General features: G+C 37.1%; 1 protein-coding gene across 14 annotated transcripts in view; it reads left to right on the top strand.

Moving 5' to 3' along the window:
- Nucleotides 1–11522, top strand: part of LOC139360962 (ubiquitin specific peptidase 9 Y-linked) — a 210444-nt gene extending 198922 nt beyond the window's left edge. For 13 of the 14 annotated variants that reach the window (XM_071089439.1, XM_071089447.1, XM_071089446.1 and 10 more), the window contains 4 exons: nucleotides 6994–7150; nucleotides 7291–7503; nucleotides 8236–8331; nucleotides 9975–11516. In XM_071089439.1, the coding sequence (XP_070945540.1) occupies nucleotides 6994–7150; nucleotides 7291–7503; nucleotides 8236–8331; nucleotides 9975–10127 (619 nt within the window). In that variant the 3' untranslated portion in view covers nucleotides 10128–11516. Of the gene's footprint in view, nucleotides 1–6993; nucleotides 7151–7290; nucleotides 7504–8235; nucleotides 8332–9974 lie in introns of all 14 variants that reach the window. The other variant, XM_071089445.1, reaches the window with a different exon arrangement.
- Nucleotides 11523–26965: the final 15443 nt, after the last annotated feature.

Raw genomic sequence — 26965 nt, forward strand, 5'->3', positions numbered from 1 at the left:
TTATCAGCTTAAGGAGGTTTGGGGCTGAGATAATGGGGTTTTCTAAACATAAAATCATGTCATCTGCAAACAGGGACAATTTGGCTTCATCATTTCCTAACTGAATACCGTTTATTTCTTTGTCTTGCCTGATTGCCCTCGCCATAACTTCCAACACTATATTGAATAGGATGTGAGACAGGGCATCCTTGTCTTGTACCGGTTTTCAAAGGGAATGCTTCCAGTGTTTGCCCATTCAGTATGATATTGGCTGTGGGTTTGTCATAAATAGCTCTTACTATTTTGAGATATGTTCCATCAATACCTAGTTTATTGAGAGTTTTTAGCATGAAGGGCTGTTGAATTTTGTTGAAGGCCTTTTCTGCAATTACTGAGATTATCATGTGGTTTTTGTCGTTGGTTCTGTTTATATGATGGATTATGTTTATTGATTTGAATATGTTTTACCAGCCTTGCATCCCAGGGATGAAGCCAACCTGATCGGGGTGGATAAGCTTTTGGATGTGCTGCTGTATTTGGTTTGCCACTATTTTCTTGAGTATTTCCGCGTCAATGTTCATCACGGATATTGGTCTAAAAGTCTCTTTCTTTATTATGTGTCTGCCAGGCTTTTGTATCATAATGATGTTGGCCTCATAAAATGAGTTAAGGAGGATTCCCTCTTTTTCTATTGATTGGAATAATTTCAGAAGGAATGGTATCGGCTCCTCTTTGTACCTCTGATAGAATTTGGCTGTGAATTCGTCTAGTCCTGGACTTTTTTCGGTTGGGAGGCTATTAATTATTCCATCAATTTCAGAGCCTGTTATTGGTCTATTCAGGGATTCAACTTCTTCCTGGTTTCGTCTTGGGAGAGTGTAGGTGTCCAGGAATTTATTCATTTCTTCTAGATTTCCTAGTTTGTGCGTAGAGGTGTTCATAGTATTCTCTGATGGTAGTTTGTATTTCTGTGGGATCAGTGGTGATATCCCCTTTATCACTTTTTATTGTGTCTATTTGATTTTTCTCTCTTTTCTTCTTTGTTAGTCTTGCTAGTGGTCTGTTTTGTTGATATTTTCAAAAAATCAGCTCCTGGACTCACTGATTTTTTTCAAAGGGCTTTTTGTGTTTCTATCACTTTCAGTTCTGCTGTGATCTTAGATATTTCTTGCCTTCTGCTAGCTTTTGAGTGTGTTTGCTCTTGCTTCTCTAGTTCTTTTAATTGTGATGTTAGGGTGTCAATTTTAGAACTTTCCTGCTTTCTCTTGTGGGCATTTAGTGCTATAAATTTACCTCTACACACTGCTTTAAATGTGTCCCAGAGATTCTGGTATGTTCTATCTTTGTTCTCATTTGTTTCAGAAAACATTTTTATTTCTGCCTTCATTTCGTTATTTATGCAGTGGTCATTCAGGAGCCAGTTGTTCAGTTTCCGTGTAGTTGTTTGGTTTTGATTGAGTTTCTTAATCCTGAGTTCTAGTTTGATTGCACTGTGATCTGAGAGACAGTTTGTTGTGATTTCTGTTCTTTTACATTTGCTGAGGAGTGTTCTGCTTCCAACTATGTGGTCAATTTTAGAATAAGTGTGATGTGGTGCTGAGAAGAATGTCTATTTTGTTGATTTGGGGTGGAGAGTTCTCTAGATGTCTATTAGGTCTGCTTGTTAAAGAGCTGATTTCATGTCCTGGATATCCTTGTTAACCTTCTGTCTTGTTGATCTTTCTAGTATCGACAGTGGGGTGTTAAAGTCTCCCATTATTATTGTGTGGGAGTCTAAGTCTCTTTGTAGGTCTCTAAAGACTTGCTTTATGAATCTGGATGCTCCTGTATTGGGTGCATTTATGTTTATAATAGTTAGCTCTTCTTGTTGAATTGATCCCATTACCATTATGTAGTGCCCTTCTTTGTCTCTTTTGATCTTTGTTGGTTTAAAGTTTCTGTTTTATCAGAGACTAGGACTGCAACCCCTGCTTTTTTTCTTTTCTTTTTTTTTTTTTTTTTTTTGCTTTCCATTTGCTTCGTAGGCCTTATTCCATCCCTTTATTTTGAGCCTATGCATGTCTTTGCATGTGCGATGGGGTTTCTGAATGCAGCACACCAATGGGTCTTGACTCTCTCCATTTTGCCAGTCTGTGTCTTTTACTTGGGGCATTTAGCCTATTTACATTTAAGGTTAATATTGTTAGGTGTGGATTTGATCCTGTCATTATCATGTTACCTGGTTATTCTGCCAATTAATTGATGCAGTTTCTTCCTAGCCTTGATGGTCTTTACAATTTGGCATGTTTTTGCAGTGGCTGGTACCGGTTGTTTCTTTCCATGTTTAGTGCTTCCTTCAGGAGCTTTTATAAGACTGGTCTGGTGGTGACAAAATCTGTCAGCATTTGCCTGTCTGTAAAGGATTTTATTCACCTTCACTTAATGAAGCTTAGTTTGTCTGGGCACGAAATTCTGGGTTGAAAATTACTTTCTTTAAGAATGTTGAATATTGTCCCTACTGTCTTCTGGTTTGTAGGGTTTTTGCCAAGAGATCTGCCGTTAATCTGATGGGCTTCCCTTTGTGGTTAACTCGACCTTAAGGATTCCCTTAACATTTGTTCCTTCATTTTACCCTTGGTAAATCTGACAGTTACATTCTTGGGGTTGCTGTTCTTGAGGAGTATCTTTGTGGTGTTCTCTGTATTTCCTGAATTTGAATGTTGGCTGCCTTGATAGGCTGGGGAAGTTCTCCTGGATAATATCCTGAAGCGTATTTTCCAACTTGGTTCCGTTCTCCCCATCACTTTCAAGTGTACAGCAATCAAACTTAGATTTGGTATTTTCCCATAGTCCCATATTTTTTGGAGACTTTGTTCATTTCTTTTTACTCTTTTTTCTCTAATCTTTTCTTCTTGCTTTATTTCATTAATTTGATCTTCAGTCACAGATACTCTTTCTTCCACTTGATCCAGTCAGCTGTTGAAGCTTGTGCATGGGTCATAAAGTTCTTGTGCCATGGTTTTCAGCTTCATCAGTTCATTTAAGGTTTTCACTGTTTATTCTAGTTAGCCATTTGTCTAACCTTTTTTCAAGGTTTTTAGCTTCCTTGCAATGGTTTCGAACATGCTCCCTTAGCTTGCAGAAGTTTGTTATTACCTACCTTCAGAAGCCTACCTCTGTCAACTTGTCAGAGTCATTCTCTATCCAGCTTTGTTCTATTGCTGGCAAGGAGCTGAGATCCTTTTGAGGAGAAGAGGCACTCTGATTTTCTGCTCTGGTTACTCCCCATATTTGTGGTTTTATTTACCTTTGGTCTTTGGTGACCTATAGATGGAGTTTTGGTGTGGATGTCCTTTTTGTTCATGTTGATGCTATTCCTTTCTTTTGTTAGTTTTCCTTCTAACAGTTTCCTCAGCTGCAGGTCAGTTGGACTTTGCTGGAGGTCCCTCCAGACCCTGTTTGCCTGAGTGTCACCAGCGGAGGCTGCAGAACAGCAAATATTGCTGCCTGATCCTTCTTCTGGAAGCTTTGTCCCATAGGGCCACCCACCTATATGAGGTGTCTGTCGGCCCCTACTGGGAGGTGTCTCCCAGTTAGGCTACATGGCTGTCAGGGACTTACTTGAGGAGGCAGTTGGTCTGTTCTCAGAGCTTAAACACCGTGTTGGGAGAACCACTGCTCTCTTCAGAGCTGTCAGACAGGGATATTTAAGTCTGCAGAAGTTGTCTGCTGCCTTTTGTTCAGCCAAGCCCTGCCCACAGAGGTGGAGTCTAGAGGCAGTAGACCTTGCTGAGCTGTGGTGGGTGGAGCCAGCGCGCGGAAGCAGTTCAGGCTTCCTGGCTGCTTTGTTTACCTACTCAAGCCTCAGCAATGGAGGACACCCCTTCCCCAGCCAGGCTGCTGTCTCGCAGTTCAGTCTCACACTGCTGCGCTAGCCATGAGCAAGGCTCTGTGGATGTGGCACCCACCAAGCCAGGCATGGGAGAGAATCTCGTTGTCTGCCAGTTGCTAAGACCTTGGGAAAAGCACAGTATTTGGGTGGGAGTATCCCATTTTTCCAGGTACAGTCTGTCACGGCTCCCCTTGACTAAGAAAGGGAAATCCCCAGACATCTTGAGCTTCCCAGGTGAGGTGACACCCTGCCCTGCTTTGGCTCACTCTCCGTGGGCAGCACCCACTGTCCACTCAGTCCTAGTGAGATGAACCAGGTACTTCAGTTGGAAATTCAGAAATCACCCATCTTCTGCATCAGTTACAGTGGGAGCTGCAGATCAGAGCTGTTGCTATTTCTCCATCGCATTCTTTTCTCTTAACGTTCTACTTTCATACTTAATGTTAGGTTTTGTCTTCCATTTACTGTTTTTATTTTTTTAAGGAACCCAGTAAGGCTTTTGATACCTCCTTAAATTCTGTTAATATTTTAAGATTATGAGGTACTTTTTCTAGAATTATCTCCTCTCAGTAGTTTTATTAGTATATAAGAAATCAGAGTAGTAGTTTTTCAGAACTGAGATCATGCTACTAACAGGTCTGTAAACATACGCCTAGAATCCTCAATTGTGTTCTTTTCAGTAAAATCAGTCTTAAGAATTATACCATAGAATTAGTTGCCTAACTCTGCCTGAAAATTCTAACTCTTCTCTTGAGAATTAATATACTAGCTTGTTTTAGGAACACACACAAACAACACGCACACGCGCACAAACATACACACACATGCACACAAACACACCCATTAGACATAATAATAAGCAAAAGAACCTGAAAACACATTTATTACAAAGCTGAAGAACACAGTACTTAAAGGTAAATCGTTGTAATTGTGAATTTTAGAGAACTGAAAATATTAGATTTCAACAATTAAAATTCTCAAATTGTGGTTCAGTCCATCATCAAGCAGATCAAATAATGTAAAAGTGGCATTAGATCAGTAATGTTTTATATTAGATCCCATTTGTTTTAATGCATTCTAATTTTTTATTTCTTAAGAAGGTTTTACTGTGTTTGGAAGAATTTATAGACAAATATTGTTTACTATGTGATTTCTTTTTCTTTTCTTTCTTTTTTTTTTTTTTTTTGAGACTCTTTCTTGCTTTGTCACCAGGATGGAATGCAGTGGCACAGTCTCAGCTCACTGCAACCTCCGTCTCCCAGGTTCAAGCAATTCTCCTGCCTCAGCTTCCCTAGTAGCTGGGACTACAGGCACGTGCCACCACACCCAGCTAATTTTTTGTATTTTAGTAGAGACAGGGTTTCACCATGTTGGCCAGGTCGGTCTAGATCTCCTGACCTCGTGATCCGCCTGCCTGGGCCTCCCAAAGTGCTGGAATTACATGTGTGAGCTAGAATTACACATATACAAGGTGTACATAGTTGCACCCAGCCAACTATGTACATCTTGTAGTTGCTCTAAATTTAGCTAAATCACATTTTTAGCCTTCTTGTCTCATCCAAGGAAATGATTATAGTAAAGGTACACATGTTGGATTAATGTTGAAAAATAGCGGATTTTTGTACAAAATATCTTCTTTATGAACATAAGCTTGAAATGTTTTGTATAATGAATATTGAGTTTGTTCAATAAACAGTATTCAATAGATATATATCAACATCTGCAGTGTGCCTGTGCCAAGCACTGTTATTATCACTTCATTATAAACTGTAAGAGAATAAGAAAATGGAATATATATGTCATAAGTGTTGCAGGAAGTGTATCCATGTTATTTTTTGTCTGAAATGATTAGATTTCAAAATTTGCCCTTTTCAAACAAAATTTATATTATAAATGTCTCTGAAGCAAGCAAAAACACCTGATATCTGACGTGGAATATAAAAATACTTTGTTAAGTAAGATATATGGTATAGAGATAAAAGAAATTCAAGTTATTTTTCTGTGTAGGTAATGACACAAAAGAAAGCAAGCATATTTTTGTTTGTAACTTTTTTTTGAGACAGAGTTTTGCTCTTGTTGCCTAGGCTGGATTGCAGTGGGGTGATCTCCACTCACTGCAATCTCAGCCTCCCAAGTAGCTGAGATTACACATATGCGCCACTATGTCCAGCTAGTTTTTGCATTTTTAGTAGAGACGGGGTTTCACGTTGTTGGTCAGGTTGATCTCGAACTCCTGACTTCAAGTGATCCACCCACCTTGGCCTCCCAAAGTGCTGGAATTACAGGCATGAGTCACCACGCCCAACCTTTGCAAGTTTTTAAATTGACTATTAAGGAGAAACAGGGAACATTTGGCTATGTAAATATGTTGTAGTTAGGCAGTCCTGAAATAAAATAATTGATCATTAGCAAATCAGGCAGATTTTTTCATTGTCAGTGAAAATTGCTTTACGCATCATGTATGTGTTTTTATAGTATCAGAATTCAAGTTAATTTTATACTGCCAATTTACGTGACTATTCCACAATCAGTAAGTTTTTTTTAACTAAAGTAGTCTTAAAAGACTGTTTAATAGCTTTAGTAGAAATAATGTGGTGAACTGGACACAGTGTTGTGTTTCTGTAATCCCAACTACTTGGGAGGCTGAAGTGAAAGTATTCGTTGTATTCTGGAGTTTGAGGCAACAGTGAGCCACAAACTATGATCATGCCACTGCAGGCCAGCCTGGGACATAGAGCAAGATTCTATCTCTTAAAAAAAAAAAAGAAGAAGAAAAAAGAAAGGAAAAAACTATGAAAAATTATGTAGCATCATTGTCCTTAATTTGTTCTTAGTAATTTGAGTGAAAGCATTTTGGATTGGTAATTTGGCAAGATCTCAGACTTTTAAGTCAGATTGCTAACCAGCTGTTCAAGTTGCCAGATCGGTAATATTTGGCAAGCTATTTGTGCTCTCTGTATTTCTTTTCTCATTTGTTAAGTGTTCCTAATTTTAATTTGTTCCTACCTACTTAGGAAAGTAACTCTAATGTTAATTAGATTATATGATTACATCAAAAACATGTACTAAGTGGCACATAATTAGGCACTTAAATGTTAGTTACTATTGGATATCACAAATTTTTACATCTGTTTGTGTTTTAGGATTCATAATGCACTTAAAGGAATTCCAGATGACCGAGATGGGCTGTTCGATACAATACAGCGCTCAAAGAATCACTATCAAAAACGAGCGTATCAGTGCATAAAATGTATGGTAGCTCTATTTAGCAGTTGTCCTGTTGCTTACCAAATCTTACAGGTGAGGGTTTTGTTTTCTCTTATAAATTTGTAGAAACGTCTGTCACAAGTAAGGAAATAATCATGAAAATTTTTAATTCGCATTTTAAGCTGATACTGAAAATCATTCTAAATTCTAAATAGTTTTATTTTCTTCTGAAGGGTAATGGAGATCTTAAAAGAAAATGGACCTGGGCAGTGGAATGGCTAGGAGATGAACTTGAAAGACGACCATATACTGGCAATCCTCAGTATACCTACCACAGTTGGTCTCCTCCAGTACAAAGCAATGAAACATCAAATGGTTATTTCTTAGAAAGATCACATAGTGCTAGGATGACACTTGCAAAAGCTTGTGAACTCTGTCCAGAAGAGGTAAAAAAAAAAAAAAAAAAAAAAAAGCCACTAATGGACAGCAGATAGAAATGGGAAAAAGAAAAGTATTTTTTTAATGTGTAGGCCAATGTTTATTAATATTGTGCTTAAAAAAATCATGTTGCAGTTTTGTTTGCTTTAATGGTTAGCTTGATTTGTTTGATCTTAAGTTAGCAAAAGAGTTTCCTTTTGGAAAAAACTTCTGTGAAGGTGTCTAAAAATCACATATCTAAGAGAATTCGGATATTCTTTTGTTTGTTTTTTGTCTTTGTTTTTTTTTTTTTTTTTTTTGAGACAGAGTCTTACCCTATTGCCTAGGCTGGCAGAATGGCACAATATCAGCTCACTGCAACCTCCACCTCTCAGGTTCAAGCGATTCTCCTGCCTCAGCCTCCCGAGTACCTGGGATTACAGGCAGCCACCACCATGCCTGGCTAATTCTTCTATTTTTAATGGAGACAGGGTTTCACCAAGTTGGCCAGGCTGGTGTCAAACTCTTGACCTCAAGTGATCCGCCTGCCTTGGCCTCCCAAAGTGCTGGGATTATAAGCATGAGCCACTGCACCTGGCTTGTTTCTTAATATTTTAAAATATTTGCAGTAAATACAAAGATGTTAAAGAGGCCAGCTTTGTGCATTTTTTAAAAGTTTATTCTAAATGAAGGAAATTAAATATAAACTTGAAATTACTTTTATAATCTAATGCTTAATCTCTTTAAATATTTAAAATTAGGAGCCAGATGACCAGGATGCCCCAGATGAGCATGAGCCCTCTCCATCAGAAGATGCCCCATTATATCCTCATTCACCTGGCTGTCAGTATCAACAGGTAAAAAGGATTTTTCATTTTTGTCCCCCCAAACCCAGTTTGATGCTTTACTTAAAAGGTCTTCAATTATTATTTTCTTAAATATTTTGAAAGTTCAGACTTTCTTTGTGCTGGCTAGTATTTAAAACTAGATAAACTGTTCCAAACCAACATGGACTGGAGACAGATCTACTGTGACTGTAAAGTAATAAATTATCTAGAACAGCTTTGACAAGATGATCAGTAGAGGGTTAGTTGGAATGAGTTAATGTTTTATTTTGCCATTGTGGTATTTTCATTGTAACCAGGTACTACCCCCTTTTGCTATTTGCTATGGTTAATAAAATTGTGTGATATTTCAGTAATAGTTGAAGAAATGTTAAAGCATAAAGTATCTGAGATTCAGTGGCAGTAAAAATTCAGTTTGACTGGCTTTAATAGATGGTTAACTGAAAAAATATAACTTAGGAAAAATACAGATAAACTTTGTAATAACTTATTTTGCAAAACATGTATATTTGGGAAAAGATTCTGGGAAGACTAGCCACAAATGTGACTAATGCAGTCATTTTAAGGCCGTGGTTCTTATTCTTAAATTTAATGTACTTCATAATCATGTAAATGCAGTGATTAAGAACAGCAATTGCAGGGTCCAGAAATTGTCACTCTATAGGGCTATTGTGGGGCTCAAGAATTGGCATTTCTTTTTTTTTTTTTTTTTCCTTTTCTTTTTCTGAGAGAGTCTCACCCTGTCACCAGTCTGGAGTAGAGTGGCACAGTCATGGCTCACTGCAGCCTCCGCCTCCATGGTTCAAGCAATTCTCCTGCCTCAGCCTGCCTCGTAGGTGGACTACAGGAAAGCACCATCACGCCCAGCTAATTTTTGTGTTTTTAGTGGAGACAGAGTTTCACCATGTTGGCCAGAATGGACTCAATCTCTTGACCTTGTGATTTGCCCATCTTGGCCTCCCAAAATGCTGGGATTATAGGTGTGAGTGCCTGCACCTGGCCAAGAATTGGGATTTCTTACAGATTTCCAAGTGTTGCTGCTCTGCGGAAAACACATGGAAAACCTTTCCGCTTAGCACAGTAATTGGCCATCCAAGACTTTTTTTTTAGACCTAGTCTGATTCTGTTGCCCAAGCTGGAGTGCAGTGGCATGATCTCAGCTCACTGCAACCTCCACATCCCAAGTTCAAGCCATTCTCCTGCCTCAGCCTCCCAAGTAGCTAGGACTACAGGCACGTGCCACCATGCCCAGCTTAGTTTTGTATTTTTAGTAGACACAGGGTTTCACTGTGTTGGCCAGGCTAGTCTTGAACTCCTGACCTTGTGATCCCCCCACCTTGGCCTCCCAAAGTGCTGAGATTACAGGTGAGAGCAACCGTACCCGGCCAAGACTCTTGAATACATTCTCTGTGGAGGTGAAATGAATTTTTATCAGAAGCTAATACATTTATTACATTTATGTGTGTGTACTTTCTCAAAACACTTTATTCATATACTTTTCTTCAAACATAAAAATCAGATTGTAAGTTCTTTTTTTTTTTTCTAAAGATCCAGGTTTAAAAATGTCTACTTTTTGACCAAATTTACCCCATGTTTTAAATTTTTAATGGTTAATATCTGAAAAGTGTTACAATGCTGGTCTCTTTCACCCTTAGAATAATCATGTGCATGGACAGCCATATACAGGACCAGCAGCACATCACTTGAACAACCCTCAGAAAACTGGCCAACAAACACAAGAAAATTATGAAGTCAATGAAGAAGGATCCTCACCTCAGATGAAGGAACAGGGAAAAGCACATAATTAACTGCTTCCTTTATGACCACGCACTAAGGCCTTATAGTCCAAACTTTCTCTGTGCCTGGCTAGTATTGAAAACTAGATAAACTATTCCAAACCAACATGGAGTAGAGAGCATATTCACTCTCGTTTGCAGTAATTTGCAACTTGTCAGTGTGTAAGACACATGCAGGGGGAAGTGTACAGTGTTTTGTAATAAATGACTGGTCCTAATCTATAAATGACAAAGGTACATATACTATGTTAATGTCTGACTATTACTTCTTAAGCAAGAAACTTTTTTTGATGAAAACAAGTCAGATCTACACAATCATACAATTATTTTTTGTTATGTTCACTGCATTGTGCAATTGATATTGTCTGCTTTGTGCAGTTTGATCAACTTTACCCACTTCCCCCCAAAAAAGGGAACATAAAAGAGCCCATCTTTGTCAGTTTACACCAATAGTTTTTTGTTAATTCTTTTTTCCTGGATATATAAGACTGGTGGTCACTTTTGAATTATAAGATTGATATGGAAAATTGGCAGTGTAACATTTCTAGATATTTTTCATTACCTTTTTATTCTGGTATTTAGGCTAACTACTTTAAAGCTATTCTTGTGCTGGAACAATTAGCATGGCTTCACACTCTTTGTGTAGCCAAGAGGACAATTACATGAATGACAGTAGTTGCCCAGAGTGACAGCTGTATTGCTAAGAGCTTTTATTTCTTACACCTAGAATAAATATAAAATCGGGGGAAAATGTGACAGACAAGCAGTTTTTCGTTGCACACATGTTCTTCACATTTAATGTTTGATAGTTCAATTTCTTGAGCTAAAGAATATCAAAGTATCAATAATAGGAATTGTAAAATATTAAAAGCAATACACAAAATTTTCCTATGTCAGAATGTGTGGAGCATAATAGATTGCATTTGGTGTGCTTGGGATTTTTTTTTAACATAGAATTTATTAAGTGAAGTTCCTAAAACTTTGCTGCTTCTGATCCCAGTGAAGTGTACATCATAAGAATCCATAGTACTTTGAAGTACCGTTGCACCAAGATGTCTGACTGAATTCTTAGTCACAATTTTACTTGAAAGAAAGAATTGTCATTTCATTATTCTAAAACTCTTGTTGTTAGATAGATTTAATTAAGATATAAGCTCATGCTTATTTAATATAATTCTGAGGTACCATTTTAGAATAAACATTTGTTTTGAGATTCCAGAAACCTGTGAGTTAATACTGTATTTAAAAGAGAATTGGTAAACTTTGAATGTGTGTAATATTTTGGAACCTGTTTAAAAACCAAATATACCTACAAATAGATACAGCCTATCCTATACTATTTAAAAGTTTGGCTGTTTTGTTTTATAGAAATTATTTTGCTGAATTCACAAATAAAATTTAAGAAGAATTTTGTCCTGTTGTGTGTTTTTGTTTCTTTTACTCTCTTATAGTATTCTTAAGTACTACACATTTAAATTAATTACTTGCATGGCATGCCTTGGCATGACACTGAATTCAGCATTTCAGACACATTGAGTTTTTATGCGTAAAAAAATTGGCCCTTGGCCTTTCACTAAGGACCTAGAAAAAGAAAAAAACATTAAGATATTGACCTTGTAAAAAAATTTTCTAGCTTAATCATTTTTATGCTTTTGACACATTTTTACATAGTTGATTATTGTTATTCACAGTAGTACATGTTCTATAAAGTCACCATGAATACCAAATTAGCAAATGTTGAACTATTTTATACAATGAATATTTGAAATGCTCATACTCTCCCAAACTACCACTCTGTAACCTATGTAATATGTTCATTTGATGTAATATCTCTTTGGATACGATAGACCCTGGAATGTGTTGCTATGAAGAAATGCAATTTGTTTGCCCAAATTGGTTATAATTTTTTTATATATATAGTATTTTAAGAATTATCATTGACCTCTGCGAATACAGTAGTCAGGACCCATTAATGCCCTGGCAAGGCCACTGCCATTGGTCCATTGTAATCCAGCTATGTTAAGTTCCTTCCTATTCAGGCCATAGTTATTTGCGGTCTGGTCTCACTTCTTGCTTAGAAATATATCTTGGGATTTTGTTCCTCACAGAGTACAAGAGGAATATGTCTAGATTCACCCCATGTGCATTACTGCTTCATCTCCATAACGTGGCCACCTCAAGCGAATCCACCAGGATATCAACTTGCTGGTTCTAATCACCTCCCCATCATCCTGGAGAGGGTTCTTCAGGTGGATGTCAACATATCCTTCTTCAACGTACCCCTTAAATTCCACCTTGTACTTTCCAAAGGGCTGTGTCACATGCTGGCATCTGCTTAATAGTTCAGTTTTCCATTGTCGTTGTGGCCAAGCCATCAGTCACTACTCATGAATTGGCAAGAATTCAAACAAATGCAGTGTTTAAAAAAAAATTGTAAATTTTTTAACACTCATAAGAAAACAACATGCAGTTCAACCATTAAACTAATTTGTTTATTCCATCTTCAATCAGTCTTTTCATTTCTAGTCTCTATGAAAGGCTGCCACCCTTGAAACTGCCATCTGTAAACCAAGCAGGTCTTTCTTGCTCAGTAGGGAGCTATTCAAAGTGTATTCTCCATGCAACAGTAGGATGCAGTAGTTCCTGAAGTGGTTCCAAACTTGATCATAGGAAAAAGACTACCTGCTCTTTAACATGATGAGAACCTCCTTGCAATTTCCTGGTAACATATTCCTGTGTAAACCCATTTTCCATGTTATTTTGGAACTCTTCTGAGCACTTCTTCATTAGAATGTTTTCTTAATTCATGCAACACATTATGGGTGTTTCAGGTTTTAGGATTACTTTATGGTCTTCAGTCTCAGAAGCAGGCAAGACAAGCTAATAATTAGCTTGTCTAGGCAAGCTACACCAATGCAAGGCAAGTTAGTAATTATCTCTCAAATGGCACGTGTTATGGCATCCAGGAACTTCCTGGTCCAAAATTCCCAGCTATTGCTGCAGAGTGGCATGTGCAGTATTTTTGTTTGTTTAACCATAGCTTCAGTCTGCCTAAGAACCTGAAAGCCCTTCCAGAGTCAGAATGTGAATTATAAGACCCCAAAATATTGACAGCACTTTTTGAAATTCAGACATGGCCTGTCTTAGTGCAATTTCCTATTTAAATAGACCCCACTCTCTTTTTTTAAGTTGACACATTATAATTGTACGTATTTACAAGGTTCAAATGATATTTTGATACATGTACACAATGAGTAATGACCAAATCATTAATTGGTATATTAGTGTATTGGTAATTGGTGTATTAGTCACCTCATACATGTATCATTTATTTGTGTTGAGCACATTCCAAATCTAATCTTGCAGTTATATGGAAATATAATTATTCATACCTATAATCTTCCTCCTATACTATCAAACATTAGAACCTATTCCTTCTTACAGTATTTGTACCCATTAACTAACTTATCTCTTCCCCTGCCCAGTGTTCTTCCCAGCCTATGGTAATCTTTCTACTCTCTACCTTCATGAGATCAACTTTTTATTTCCTGTCTGTGAATGAAAACATGCAATACTTGGTCTTTATATTTCCTGGATTTTTTCAATTAACATAATGTCCCTTAAATGAAACTTCTTTTGGGTAGTGTTCTTGAAAGGAGCTAGAAATATTTTCAGATGTGTAATGTGAATCCCCAAAATCCTATTCAACCAAATGCTGGGCTTCCTTTTTGATTAGGAGTATGTAATGACAGAAATTCATTCTAGGTCACCTGTGAAGTGTCACAATGTATCCTTCCAGGTTTTTCTAAGAATTCCACCATTTGGGTGCATCTCTGGATCTTTGCTGGATTTATGATCTCTCTTTGTTGGTCCTGTGAATCAACATATATAAAGTCTCTGTTAGATTGCTGTTCAGTTTCAGATTTTAACATGTCATCTTCACTATGTTGTAGTATTACATTCAAGAATTGCATCAAGCCCAGATCTCTCATAACCAACTTATGATAGTCACCTTATGTAAATGTCAGTTGGGATCTTTTCCCCATGGAGTTGACTCTTGCAAGATTGAGACAAAGAAAAACATTTGCAAGATGAATGAATATCACTATCCTATAGTCTCTTTTGTACTGTGGAAAGGAATGTCAGACACTATTGATGGTACATGCAGCACTACGTTATTCCAGATTTGATTCTATCAACTCTTCTAGGTCGCAAAAAGCTTACTCTAGATAATTCAGCACTAGTCCTTTGGTTTCTAATTAAATTAATTAAAGAGTTTTTTTGTTTGGGGTCTTATTGTTTTTGTCCACAATGTATCCTACACTGTTTCAACAGTTTTTATGACACAGATAGTTCTAGTTGTTCCCATTTTAATGTAATCAATCAAGACTGGCCTGAGGGCAAATTTCATGCCTTCTATTTTACTATAAGGAGTAGCACAGCCTGAGCTCAGTGGCTCATGCCCATAATTCCAGCACTTCAAGAGACTAAGACAGGTGGATTGCTTGAGCCCAGAAATTGGAGACCAGTATGGGAAACATGGCAAAACCACATTTCTGCACACAATGAGCCAGATGTGGTGACAGTTGCCTTTTGTCTCAGCTACATGGGAGGCTGAAGTTAGAGAATCACCTGAACCCAGGTGGTAAAGGCCGCAGTGACCCATGATCATGCCACTGCTGTCCAACTTGGATGATAGAGCCAGACTGGGGAGAAGTTGGAGAAGTTGGATAGGCCCATGCCATCACAGTCAGACAAACCACATCATAAACTTTGTTCATCTCAAATTTTCTTGCAGATATTCACCTTAAATTAATCACTGTTGGATGCACTTACCCTCTTAACTGTAGTCCCCACCAGGTCTTGGAATCACAGTGCATGGTATTCCCATGGCATTGAAACCCAGAAAAATATTTATCCTCTGCACATTTCATCTATATATGTGCTTTGGGTCCCCAGTCTTGGATCAAATTAGTATGTCCTGACCCTATGTCAATCTTCATCTCGATTCATCTATCCGTCAGATAACTACCCAGACAATTCAAAGGCAAGTTTCTTATTGTTATCTTTTTCTCCTGGCTTTTTAAATACGTGGAAACTGAGATAAATTGTGCAGATTTATTTAGGGCCCCTTTTCCTTTCCTTTTCTGTGAAAATCTCTTTTCTGTGAATCAGTCTGTGATTCACAGTCCCTCCTTTTCCTTTTTCCCTTTCCTATGAATCTTCTGAGTACCTGTAAGCCCCATAAAATGAATCTGAGACAACATATCCAATATGACTTCTAGGACTGTTCCTCAGTTTTGTTTCAGTAAGACTATAGGATATATCCATAAAAAGGGACTCCCCCCCAATAAGACATCATTTGCTATGAGCTGGATAAGGGCTCTTACTCAGTAGATGAATATCTAGATCATCTTGAGGCCAGTGTAGAACTGCATGCCCATGAGTATATCTCTTGTCCTAGATGGGAGAAGAACGACTTCTCATGGTAATCAAACTGTACAGTGGCTTTTATCCAGAAGCTAACTTTCTCTTGGAAATCACATACAGTGTTCCGTGTTGTTCAATACTGAACTATGAATCTTAAATCAATCAAAACACGGTCTTCTATTTAATAGCATTCAAAACCAAATGCACTGCTCTTAGGAGCAGTTTGTTGCTCTTACAATCCATTCAGTCAAGATTCTTTAGAAAACTGACAATAGCAATCAATCCACAAAACAATAAAATCCTTTTTCACTCTATAGTTACTTCTTGTAGCTTCTTGGTTCTACCCTTCTTTTACTTGGAGTGTTGCACTTGATCTTAGTCAAGAGGCTAAGAAGTGATTACCTATACAATTGGTTTGGTGATGTGTAGTCCTAGATGTGTTGGCTGTTGTGTTGATACAATTTTCCCTTTTCTTTCTTTTTTTTTTTTTTGAGATGAAGTCTCTCTGTTGCTCAGGGTGGAGTACAGTGGCATGATCTCAGCTCACTGCAATCTCCACCTCCTGGGTTCAATGATTCTCCTGCCTCCGCCTCCTAAGTAGTTGGGATTACAGGCACATGCCACCACGCCCAGCTAATTTTTTTTGTATTTTTAGTAGAGACGAAGTTTTACCATATTGGTGAGGCTGGTCTCAAACTCCTGACCTCGTGATCTGCCTGCCTCCACCTCCCAAAGTGCTGGAATTACAGGCATGAGCCACCGCACCCGGCCCAATTTTCCCCTTTGATAGTAGCCCTCAGGCTATCAGTCAAAGCTGAGACTGAAATGTAAACATGGCTGAAATCTGAGCTTGGCCCAGTATTAGAATTTGCCCCAACACTCTTTTACTTTTCTTTTTAGCTATTACAGACAACATTAACCAAGGGATTGTATATTTAGCTTACTTGTCATTTTGTATTTCCTTATGTACCCAGTAAGCCACACCTGTTTTTAGTCCATTTAAAATAATGAGGGTTGGCACAGTGACTCATATAATCCCAGCACCAAAAGAGGCCGAGGTGAGCAGATCACCTGAGCCCAAGCATTTGAGAGCAGCCTTGACAATATAGCAAAAAATAAAACATTAGCCAGGTAGGGTAGCACATGTCTGTTGTACCAGCTACTCTTTTGGGAGACTGAGTTAGAAGGTTGAGTTGAGCCCTAGATGTCGTGACTGCAGTAAGCCATGATTGCACTATTGCATTGCCATCCTCAACAGTAAAGTGAGACCCTGTCTCCAAAAAATTAATAAAATAAAATAAGTTAATTAATTAAAAATAAAATAATGAGAAGTACAATTGTCATGTTTTATTGTCTATTCATCATTCTACTAAATGCTAAGATTAGCAATGCTATGAGTCCCAGACAAAATCTGAAATACTTTTCTAACTCCGTGTTCAAGAACATCATTTTTTTCAAATGAAATAAGGCCGGGCACGGTGGCTCAAGCCTGTAATCCCAGCACTTTGGGAGGCCGAGACGGGTGGATCACGAAGTCAGGAGATCGAGACTATCCTGGCTAATACGGTGAAACTCCGTCTCTACTAAAAGATACAAAAAAACTAGCCGGGCGATGTGGCGGGCGCCTGTAGTCCCAGCTACTCGGGAGGCTGAGGCAGGAGAATGGCGTAAACCCGGGAGGCGGAGCTTGCAGTGAGCTGAGATCCGGCCACTGCACCCCAGCCTGGGTGACAGAGCGAGACTCCGTCTCAAAAAATAAAAAAAAAGAAATATATTTTAGAATTAAAGCCAAGCAGCTTTAGTTTGGCTTCTATTAGTCTTTTTATGGCAAGAAGTACTTTCTTGCTGAAAGCTGCAAATAAAAGGTAGTAAGTTTGGAAACTGTTCCAAAACTACGTTATTTCTTGTTGTGTACCTTCATCTTTTAACCATATCATTATAAACATTCTGAGTGTTTGGCATCATACTAAATCAAACTTTACTGCACCTGTTTTCTGGTCCCTCTGTACTAGAAGCAAGACCATAGGGTAACTAAATTAGTTAATAGTGCTTTTCCAGTGTATGCAGAACTACCATAGATTTCTCTTGACTTTCTTTCTTACCCTTATCTGAAATCAATATGACTAAGGACAATTAAGAAAACCCACAATTTGTGGCCATTATTCTAAAGCCAGCATGTAAGTGTTAAGAGCAATAGGAGCTCTATTATTAGCAATAGGAGCTCTGTTGGACTCAGCAGCTAGGGGATCATTTCTGTGCTTCATTTTTCTCCTGTAAAATTAGGATAAATATATGAGGATTAAAGTATGCAAAGAGCTAAAAACAGTGCTTGTCATATGATAAACACATATATCTTCATATTATTCTTACTGTTTAGTTTAGACATTTTTTGTACTTCAAGGATAAATTGAAGACCGTACACATACCGCGTTTTGTTTCAACATAGCCCAGAGCGATCTGTAATAGTATTTTCCATTGTTATGGGAAACACTTCATTTATTCCTGCAACCATGTATAAATATGCAAGATAGGTAACCATGTTGAAATATCATTTTTAAAAAAACCATCCCAGCCACTTCCTATGCCTAGGTGCTTTAATGCTAATTCCCTTTTTTTTTTAATGTAGCTTTAAAATTTCCCTAATCTTTTTTCATACCTCTATTTAATTGTAATCAGCCTTTTTAACAATCCCTTTAGGAAGTCGCTTCCTTTAAGCCAATTTGTCTTCATGCCTGCCATTTGTCTTCATTATTAATGTTACCATCCACCTGTACTTAATTGTGGGAAAAGTGATAATAGGTTTTGGTAATAACTTTTGAGCTATGTGTGATATTAACTCTTTAGCTACATGTGAGCTACCTCCATATTAAAATAATTTATTTCACAAATAAAAGAGATATGAATGAAAGAGTCCAGTGTTTAGACTACTTTAACAACTTTAAAATGTTGTATATAAATACACTAATCTGGATGAAAAAAAAAAACCAGCCAGCATTCTTTGACTATTAGTCATATGCTAATATGCTATAAACATTTTGCATACATCATTCTAAATGGATATGAATTCCTATTCCCACTTTGCAAGAAAAGTTAGACATGGAGTGGGTAGAGATCCCATACCCATAAGCGATATACTGTAGATTTAAACTTAAGAAGCCTGAATTCAAGGCAAACTCCATAATTCTGGAGTAAGAACAGATCTCCAAAAGTAAGAACAGATCTCCAAAGAACAGAACTAAAAAAGTATCTGACACAATTCTCCATCAGTTTAGCAGTTTATTTTGCCTAGATTGAGTACATATTTGGGAAAAAGAAACACAGGCCACAGTAGGATATGTAGCTCACACTTTTTCCAAAGAGGGTTTTGAGGGCTTCAATATTTAAAGAGAAAAAAAGTGGGCAAGAGGCAAGGGAGGTAGGAAAAAAGGGGGCAGGCAGACAAGTGAGACAATTGGTTGTATTCTCTTGAGGCTTTGTTTAGCACTCATTGATTCCACATGTTGCATGTGAAAGGGAATGGGTAGAAAAACACAATTCTGTATTGATCTCATACTCAGTAAATCTGCACTTTACACAACGTAAAGTCAACATGGAGTAGAGAAAAAAGTCAAACAAGGATTCCATGATTTCTAGGCTCCTCTTCCCCTAGACTTGAAAAGATAAGTTGTTCATTTGCATTGTCATGAAGACAGAGGCCACCTGGGGAGATTATATGGCCTACTGTCTTGTAGCTCTCTATTTAGAAAAGAGTGTCTGTGTGACCCATTTTCCAAGCTTAACTATTCCCTTTGGCACAGTGGGTTTGGAAATAAAGTTATTTACTTCACGGTTTTGGTCATTAGGGGCTGACTTTAATGAACTGATGCTTGCAAACCCACAATAACTGAAATGTAGATGTCTGTCTTTTTACATGTAAGCGTATATTTTTCTGGTTCCTTTTGTAAAAAGCCTCCAAAAAGATCAACCCCAAAGTTCACTCCAGATTAAATATATTTTTTCGTTTTGTTTTGTTTTTTTGAGACGGAGTCTCGCTCTGTCGCCCAGGCTGGAGTGCAGTGGCCGGATCTCAGCTCACTGCAAGCTCCGCCTCCCGGGTTCACGCCATTCTCCTGCCTCAGCCTCTCGAGTAGCTGGGACTACAGGCGCCCGCCACCTCACCCGGCTAGTTTTTTTTTTGTATTTTTTAGTAGAGACGGGGTTTCACCGTATTAGCCAGGATGGTCTCGATCTCCTGACCTCGTGATCCACCCGTCTCGGCCTCCCAAAGTGCTGGGATTACAGGCTTGAGCCACCGCGCCCGGCCCAGATTAAATATTTATGAGGAAGCATTTAGTGTGTGGTACCTGACACTTTTGCAACATTCAATTTTTAGGAGATGTGATTATAAATTTTGTGTCTATTTGATGGGGCCATGAGATCTCTGGCCAATTATTCTGGGTATGTCTGTGAGAGTGCTTTTGGATGAAATTCACATGTAAGTGGGTAGACTAAGTAAAACAGATCAGCTTGCCTAAGACAGAGGCCTTGTGCAATCAATTGAAGTTAAGCAAAAAATTATAACTCTCCTTTAAGTTAACAGAAATTTCTCCTGTCTGACTGCTTTCAAACTGGGATATCTTTTTTTTTTTTTTTCCCTGACATATTCTAACTATTGCCCAGGATGGAATACAGTGGCTCAAACCTGGTAGGCAAAGGTTGCAGTGAGCCAAGATTGCAACACTGCAACCTCTGCCTGCCAAGTTCAAGTAATCCTCCCACCTCTGCCTCCCCAGTAGCTCAGATTACAGGACTGCACCACCACGCCCAGATAATTTTTTGTATTGTTAGTACAGGTGGGGGTCTCACCACATTGCCCAGGCTGGCCTAGAACTCCTGATTTCAGGCAGTCTGCCCACCTTGGTGTCCAAAGTGCTAGGATTATAGCCATGAGTCAGGGCATGTAGGCCAAACTGGGGTATCTTTTTCCTCTACCTTTGTACTCAGCCTGAAACATCAGCTCTTCTGAAGCTTGAGCCAGTTGATCATTCTGTTGGAACTTACACCTCCTCTCCTGCTTGCTGGCTACAGATGTAGCAAATTCTCTGCTTTCATAATTTCGTGAGCCTATTTTTCATAATAAGTCACATACACACACACACACACCCCCCCTATGGTCTTACTGATTCCATTTTTCTGGAGAACCCTGATGAATACAGAAAGAAAACATTAAATACAGTCCACATTGAAGAAGAGGGAAATTCATCCTTTGAAGGGAGAGTTATCAAAAATGTTACCTTAAAAATAATTTAAAGATTAAACAGAAGTGGCTGGGTGAGGTGGCTTATGCCTGTAATCCCAGTACTTTGGGAGGCCAAGACAGGTGGATTACGAGGTCAGGAGTTTGAGACCAGCCTGGCCAATATGGTGAAACCCTGTCTCTACTGAAAATACAAAAATTAGCTGGGCGTGGTGGTGGGCGCCTGTAATCTCAGCTACTCAGGAGGCTGAGGTAGGAGAGTTACTTAAACCTGAGAGGTGAAAGTTGCAGTGAGCAAAGATTATAATCCCAACCTTCAAAAGCAGTGGGATTATAGGCATGCACCACCACACTCAGCCAATATTTTATTTTCTAACATTGTTGTGTAACTTTATTCGAAACACCATGATTTTGAGATTGTCCACTAGCCTCTTCTGAATATAAAATGCTGTCCAAATAACTATGAAGTATTAGGAAAGTCACTGAGGCAGAAGTATAAAATACGTGCTGTTCCTGTGATGTTAGGGGTACTTATGTTTCAAGCTACTTCTGTGAAACTCATCTATAGCTAATGGCTATGTTTTGCCAGAAATGTTGCAAATTGTGACCAAAAGCAAGCGAAAGTATTCATTTACAATACTTCATAACCTGGTTGAGGAAGCATGAGTAGTAGATAGCATTGGGCCCACAATCACCGCTACTTCCACCATAGGATATATGCTGAATATATGACTGACTAGTATTTTCCCCATTAAGACTGTCCATTTCCTTTGTTAGCTGTACCACCCCTCACAGAAGTGAAATTAAAAGGGCAGAATATATTGGCCACTTAGCACATTTCAGGTGCCTTCATAATATGTATCAACCTATCTAATTCTCACATAGGTCTTATGAAGTAGTACTATTATTCTTCTTCATTTAATAATGAAACAAGCATAGAGAAGCTATTACACACTCAAGTTACCACAACTAGGCAGAGGTTGTGCTAGAATTTAACATAGAAAGCTGTCTACACTTGCAGGTTAATAAGTACAAAAGGACTGTTACTAAGCAATAAGGGGCTATGCAAAGCGGTGTTGCCCTTTAGGAAACCTACAAATATCCCAGAGGTACAAACAAAAAGGCTTGTGTACTGTTATTTTATGCATTCTAGCAGGTACTGTGGAAAAAGCCTCATTTAGATTGTGAGTGCTTGCCTTACTGCAAGCCCCAGCTTGCAGGTTCACGCCATTCTCCTGCCTCAGCCTCCCGAGTAGCTGGGACTCCAGCTGCCCAACCATCATGCCCGGCTAATTTCTTTTTGTGTTTTCAGTAGAGATGGGGTTTCACCGTGTTAGCCAGGATGGTCTCTATGGTCTCTATCTCCTGACCTTGTGATCCGCCCTCCTTGGCTTTCCGAAGTGCTGGGATTATAGGATTGAGCCACCGCACCTGGCCTTCACTCTAATCTTTATTACTTCCTTCTGCTGCTAGTTTGGGGTTTAGTTTGCCTTCTCAGGTCTTAAGTTTCAAAGTGAGGTTGTTGCTTTGCAGTCTTCCTTGTTTTTTTAATATATGCTGTAATAGCTATAGATTTCTTCTTACCACCGTTTCTACTGTGCCCAAAAGTTTGTGCGTGTTCTCATTTTCATTCATCTCTATTCTTTCCCTTGTGATTTTTTTGATCCATTGGTTGTTTTAAAGTATCCTATGGAATTTTCATAAATTTCCAGTTTTATTTCTGTTAGTGATTTCTTTTTCCTTTTGTAGTTGAAGAAGATACTTTATGACCTGTATCTTCTAAATCCTATTGAGACTTTATTTGTGGCCTAACATATCCTGGAAAAATGTCCTATGCATACTTAAGAAGAATATACATGCTGTTGTTGTTGGGTGGAGTATTCTGTATGTCTTTTGGATCCACTTGTTTATTGCGTTAAGTCCTCTATTTTCTTATTTATCTTTTGCCTGGTGCTATAATTTATTGAGATTGTGGTTTTAAAGTCCCCAACTATTGCAGAATTATCTATTTCTCCTTCAATTTTCTGTTTCTGCCTCACGTATTTTGAAGATATATCATTAGGTTAAAAAAAAATTGTTAACATTTATAATTATCTCTTCCTCCTCTATTGAACTTTTCCTTAAAATATGATGTCTGTCTTTATCTTTTACAGCCTTTTTAATTTAAAATCTTGTTTTGTCTGATATTAGTACATTGCTTTCTAGTCTAACTGCATCTCTGCTCTTACTTATTTCTTTTTTTCTCCTCAGACTTCTCAGGGATGAAGGTTACTATTTGCTTGGAATATTTTTTCTTCCTTTTAATATATTTCAATCTATTTGTGTTTTTGGATCTAAAGTGAGTTTCTGTAGATAGCACCTGGTCGAACCATATTTTTTGTCCATTCAGCAGTCTCTGCCTTTTAATTGCAGAGTTCAATCTGTTTATGTTTAAAGTAATTACTAATAAGAAGGACTTACCTCTGTCATTTTGCTACTTGTTTCCTATATGCATTATAGCTGTCTTTGGCCCTAATTTTTTACATTAGTGTCTACTTTTGTGTTGTTATTTTTAATAATAAAATGTTTAATTCCATTCTAATTTATTATTGTACATATTCCTTAACTATTTTCTTTGTGGTTAACATCCTAACGTATGGTAATATTCCAAAGTTATAATTTAAATTTAAATTTATTATAATTTAAATTTAATTTATTATATTTTTAAATAAAATTTTATTATAAAATTTTATATATAAATTTATATATATAAATTTATATAATTTTATTATTATTATATTATATTATTGTTATGTAAATATTATATTATGTAAATATAATATGTGTATAATAATATACAATGTATATTAAAATACATAAAATTATATAAATACATAAAATTATAAAATTTTATTATAAAATTTATTATAATTTAAATTTAAATTATCAATTTAAATTTATTATAAGTTTAATATAAATTTATATATATTATATAATATATATTATATATTTGCAGATATATTATAAATACATATATATGTATACATATATTATACATACACATTGCATATATTATACATATATGTATAATATATTATATGATATATATTCTATTATATATGATATATAATATATCATATATTATATTATATATATGTATCAGACACTACACTGATATCAAAACCAGATTATAAAGACACTACCAGAAAGGAAAACTACATGTTAATATTTTATAAACATTGATGCAAAAATCCTCAATAGAATACTAGCAAATCAAAATCAGCATTTTAAAAGAGTTGTACACTATATCCATAACCAAAAGGGATTCATTTTCAGAATGCAATATATATAATATATTATGTATAAAATATGTAATAAATAATAAAATAATAAATTTAATAAATTTATAATATACATTTAAATTTATATTGTAAGTTTATAATATAAATTTATAATATAAATTTAAATTTATACCGGCTTCACAGGAAAAACATACAAAAACTGCCTCTTTACAATGTGTCCCACCCTTTCTCATTGATGTCATAAAATCACATCTTTATATGCTTTGCGCTTCAAAATCTAAACCTACCAATTTAAAAAAATTTATTAGTGTCTTTAATTATGTAGAAAACAAAACATAAAGTTACTAGCAAAAGTTGCAATAATACTAGCACTTAAAATAGCTTTTTTAAAAACGTAAAATATAACTCCATGGTTGTTGCAATAACACTAGCTGTTATAATTGGGCATATATTTACCTTTAATGAGCTCTGTATTTCTTCATAAGCCTTCAAGTTGTTGTCTAGCATCCTTTCTTTTTACTCTGCCTGACTCCCATGTCACCCAGACTGTTTGTGCAATGGCACAACCATGTCTCATTGCAACCTTGACCTCCGAGGCGCAAGTAATCTTCCCACTTCAGCCTCCTGAGTAGCTGGGACTACAGGGGCATGCCACCATGCCTGGCTAACTTTTCATTTTGTTTTATGTTGTAGAGACAAGATCTCACTGTGTTGCCAGGGCTAATCTCAAACTCCTGGACTCAAATGATCCACCTGCCTCATATTCCCAAAGTGCCTGGACTACATGTGTGAGCCACAATGCCCAACCTCCTTCTCAGTTTTAGAGGACAGTTTTCAAGACATGGGCTTCTTGGTTGACATTGTCTTTCTTTTAGCACTTTGAATATTTCAATCCACTGCCTTCTGGCCTCCAAAATTTCTGATTAGAAATCTGCTAATAATCTTATTGAGGATCACTTCTGCGTGATGAATCACTTCTCTCTTGCTGCCTCCAAGTTTCCTTTTTTTTTTTTTTTTTTGTCTGAGTTTCAAAATTTGATTGTAATGTGTTTTGGTGAAGTTATCTCTAAATTAATCTTTTTTGAAATGTGCTAAGCTCCTTGGATATTTATACTCATGTTTTTCATGAAATTTGGGAAGTTTTCAATCATTATTTCTTCAAATATTCATTCAGTTCCCTTTTCTATCCTTTCTTTTTTTTGGATACTCTCACAATGTTTATGTTTTTATGCTTGATTTGCATTCCACGGGATCCTTAGGCCTGGTTCACTTTTCTTAACTCTTTTTTCTTTACTACAATAAAATATTGGAAAAAACTAACAGCAAGAAATTGAATTATCATTATAACAGATACTTGAGGCTTGCAACTTGATAATGCTTTTTTTTGTCTCCCACCAAATGAGTAGCCCATTTCCCATTTTGTCAGTTTTGTGTGATGTGGTTGCTTAAATTCTCATCCTTCTTCTACTTATTGCATTTTCACCTGAGACATCAAACATCCCCCTAAGTCCTAGCCTTAGCTTCTCTCTGCCCTAATTAACCCTGTATACAACACTGATAGATAATCTAAACACTGCATTTCCTCCTGTCAGTCCTTTGTTCAGAATTCTTCACATACTTCTCACTGCTTATAACATTAAATTCTTACACACTATACTACATTACAAGCATGAGTTGAACATTCCAGGTTTTGTTTTCCAGTACTTTTTCAGACATTCTTCCAAGTAAAACATTGAAAGTGTCTTCATTAGGTCAAGAACTCAAATGTCTTGTCTATCACATTATATTTCCGGCCCCTAGGAATGTGTTGTGGATTCTCCATTTCTTCCCTCCCTCCCTCCCTCCCTTCCTCCTTCCTTCCCTTCTTCCCTCCCTTCTTCCCTTTCTCCCTCCCTTTTTCCTCCCTTTCTTTCTCCCTCCTTCTGCACATCCCAGTGTCTTCTTCATCTCCATTGCCACCATTTTAAAACTAATCTTTCTCATTCTCCTTAAAAACCTGAATCCTTCTGGTGTTTTTAGGTTTGACTAAAATCTTAACAACTATAAGACTTTTCTAACTGCCCAGTGGATTGATATATCCTCCTCTTTTAAAGAGCTGTAATTTCTACTATACATTTCTTATATTTACAAAGGTAAATAAGATGCAGGTTTCAATATAAAACTGTTTTCAATCTAGATGACATTTACCACATATGTCCTGATAGTACTTTAAATATTATTTATGCTTATATATCTTGTTTTCTCAGTTTTATGATGGAAAAGCAATGTTTTAAACTTACCGGTTTCTCCTCTACCATAATGTTTATAAAAATCTTCTTGTTGCTTGCAACAGTAATCTGAATTGATTTTTCTACCACGAACATAAGCAAATTTCTCATTATGTCATGAACTAGTTCTCATTATCCTTATTGTATAGAGGGGGAAGCTGAAGAAGCAATGGTGCAATAAATTGTTACAGGCAGTGAATCATTGATGCTTTTCTTCATCCAAATATACTTTATTTTTAATTTTATTTAAAATGTAGATTGAATGGTTTTGGAAATAAAGATAGATATAATTTGTTTCTCTTTTTTTAAATTATATTTTAAGTTCTGGGATACAGATGCAGAATGCGCAGGTTTGTTACACAGGTATACACGTGCTATGGTATTTTGCTGCACCCATCAAACTGTCATCTACATTAGGTATTTCTCCTAATGCTGTCCCTCTCCTAGCCCCCCACACTCTGACAGTCCCCAGTGTGTGATGTTCCCCTCCATGTTTCCATGTGTTCTCATTGTTCAACTTCCACTTATGAGTGAGAACACGCAGTGTTTGCTTTCATGTTCCTGTGTCAGTTTGCTGTGAATGATGATTTCCAGCTTCATACATGAAAGACAGACATAATTTTATGGTGCCATGTT

Source organism: Macaca nemestrina, chromosome Y, assembly GCF_043159975.1.
Source record: "Macaca nemestrina isolate mMacNem1 chromosome Y, mMacNem.hap1, whole genome shotgun sequence".
NCBI lineage: Eukaryota > Metazoa > Chordata > Mammalia > Primates > Cercopithecidae > Macaca > Macaca nemestrina.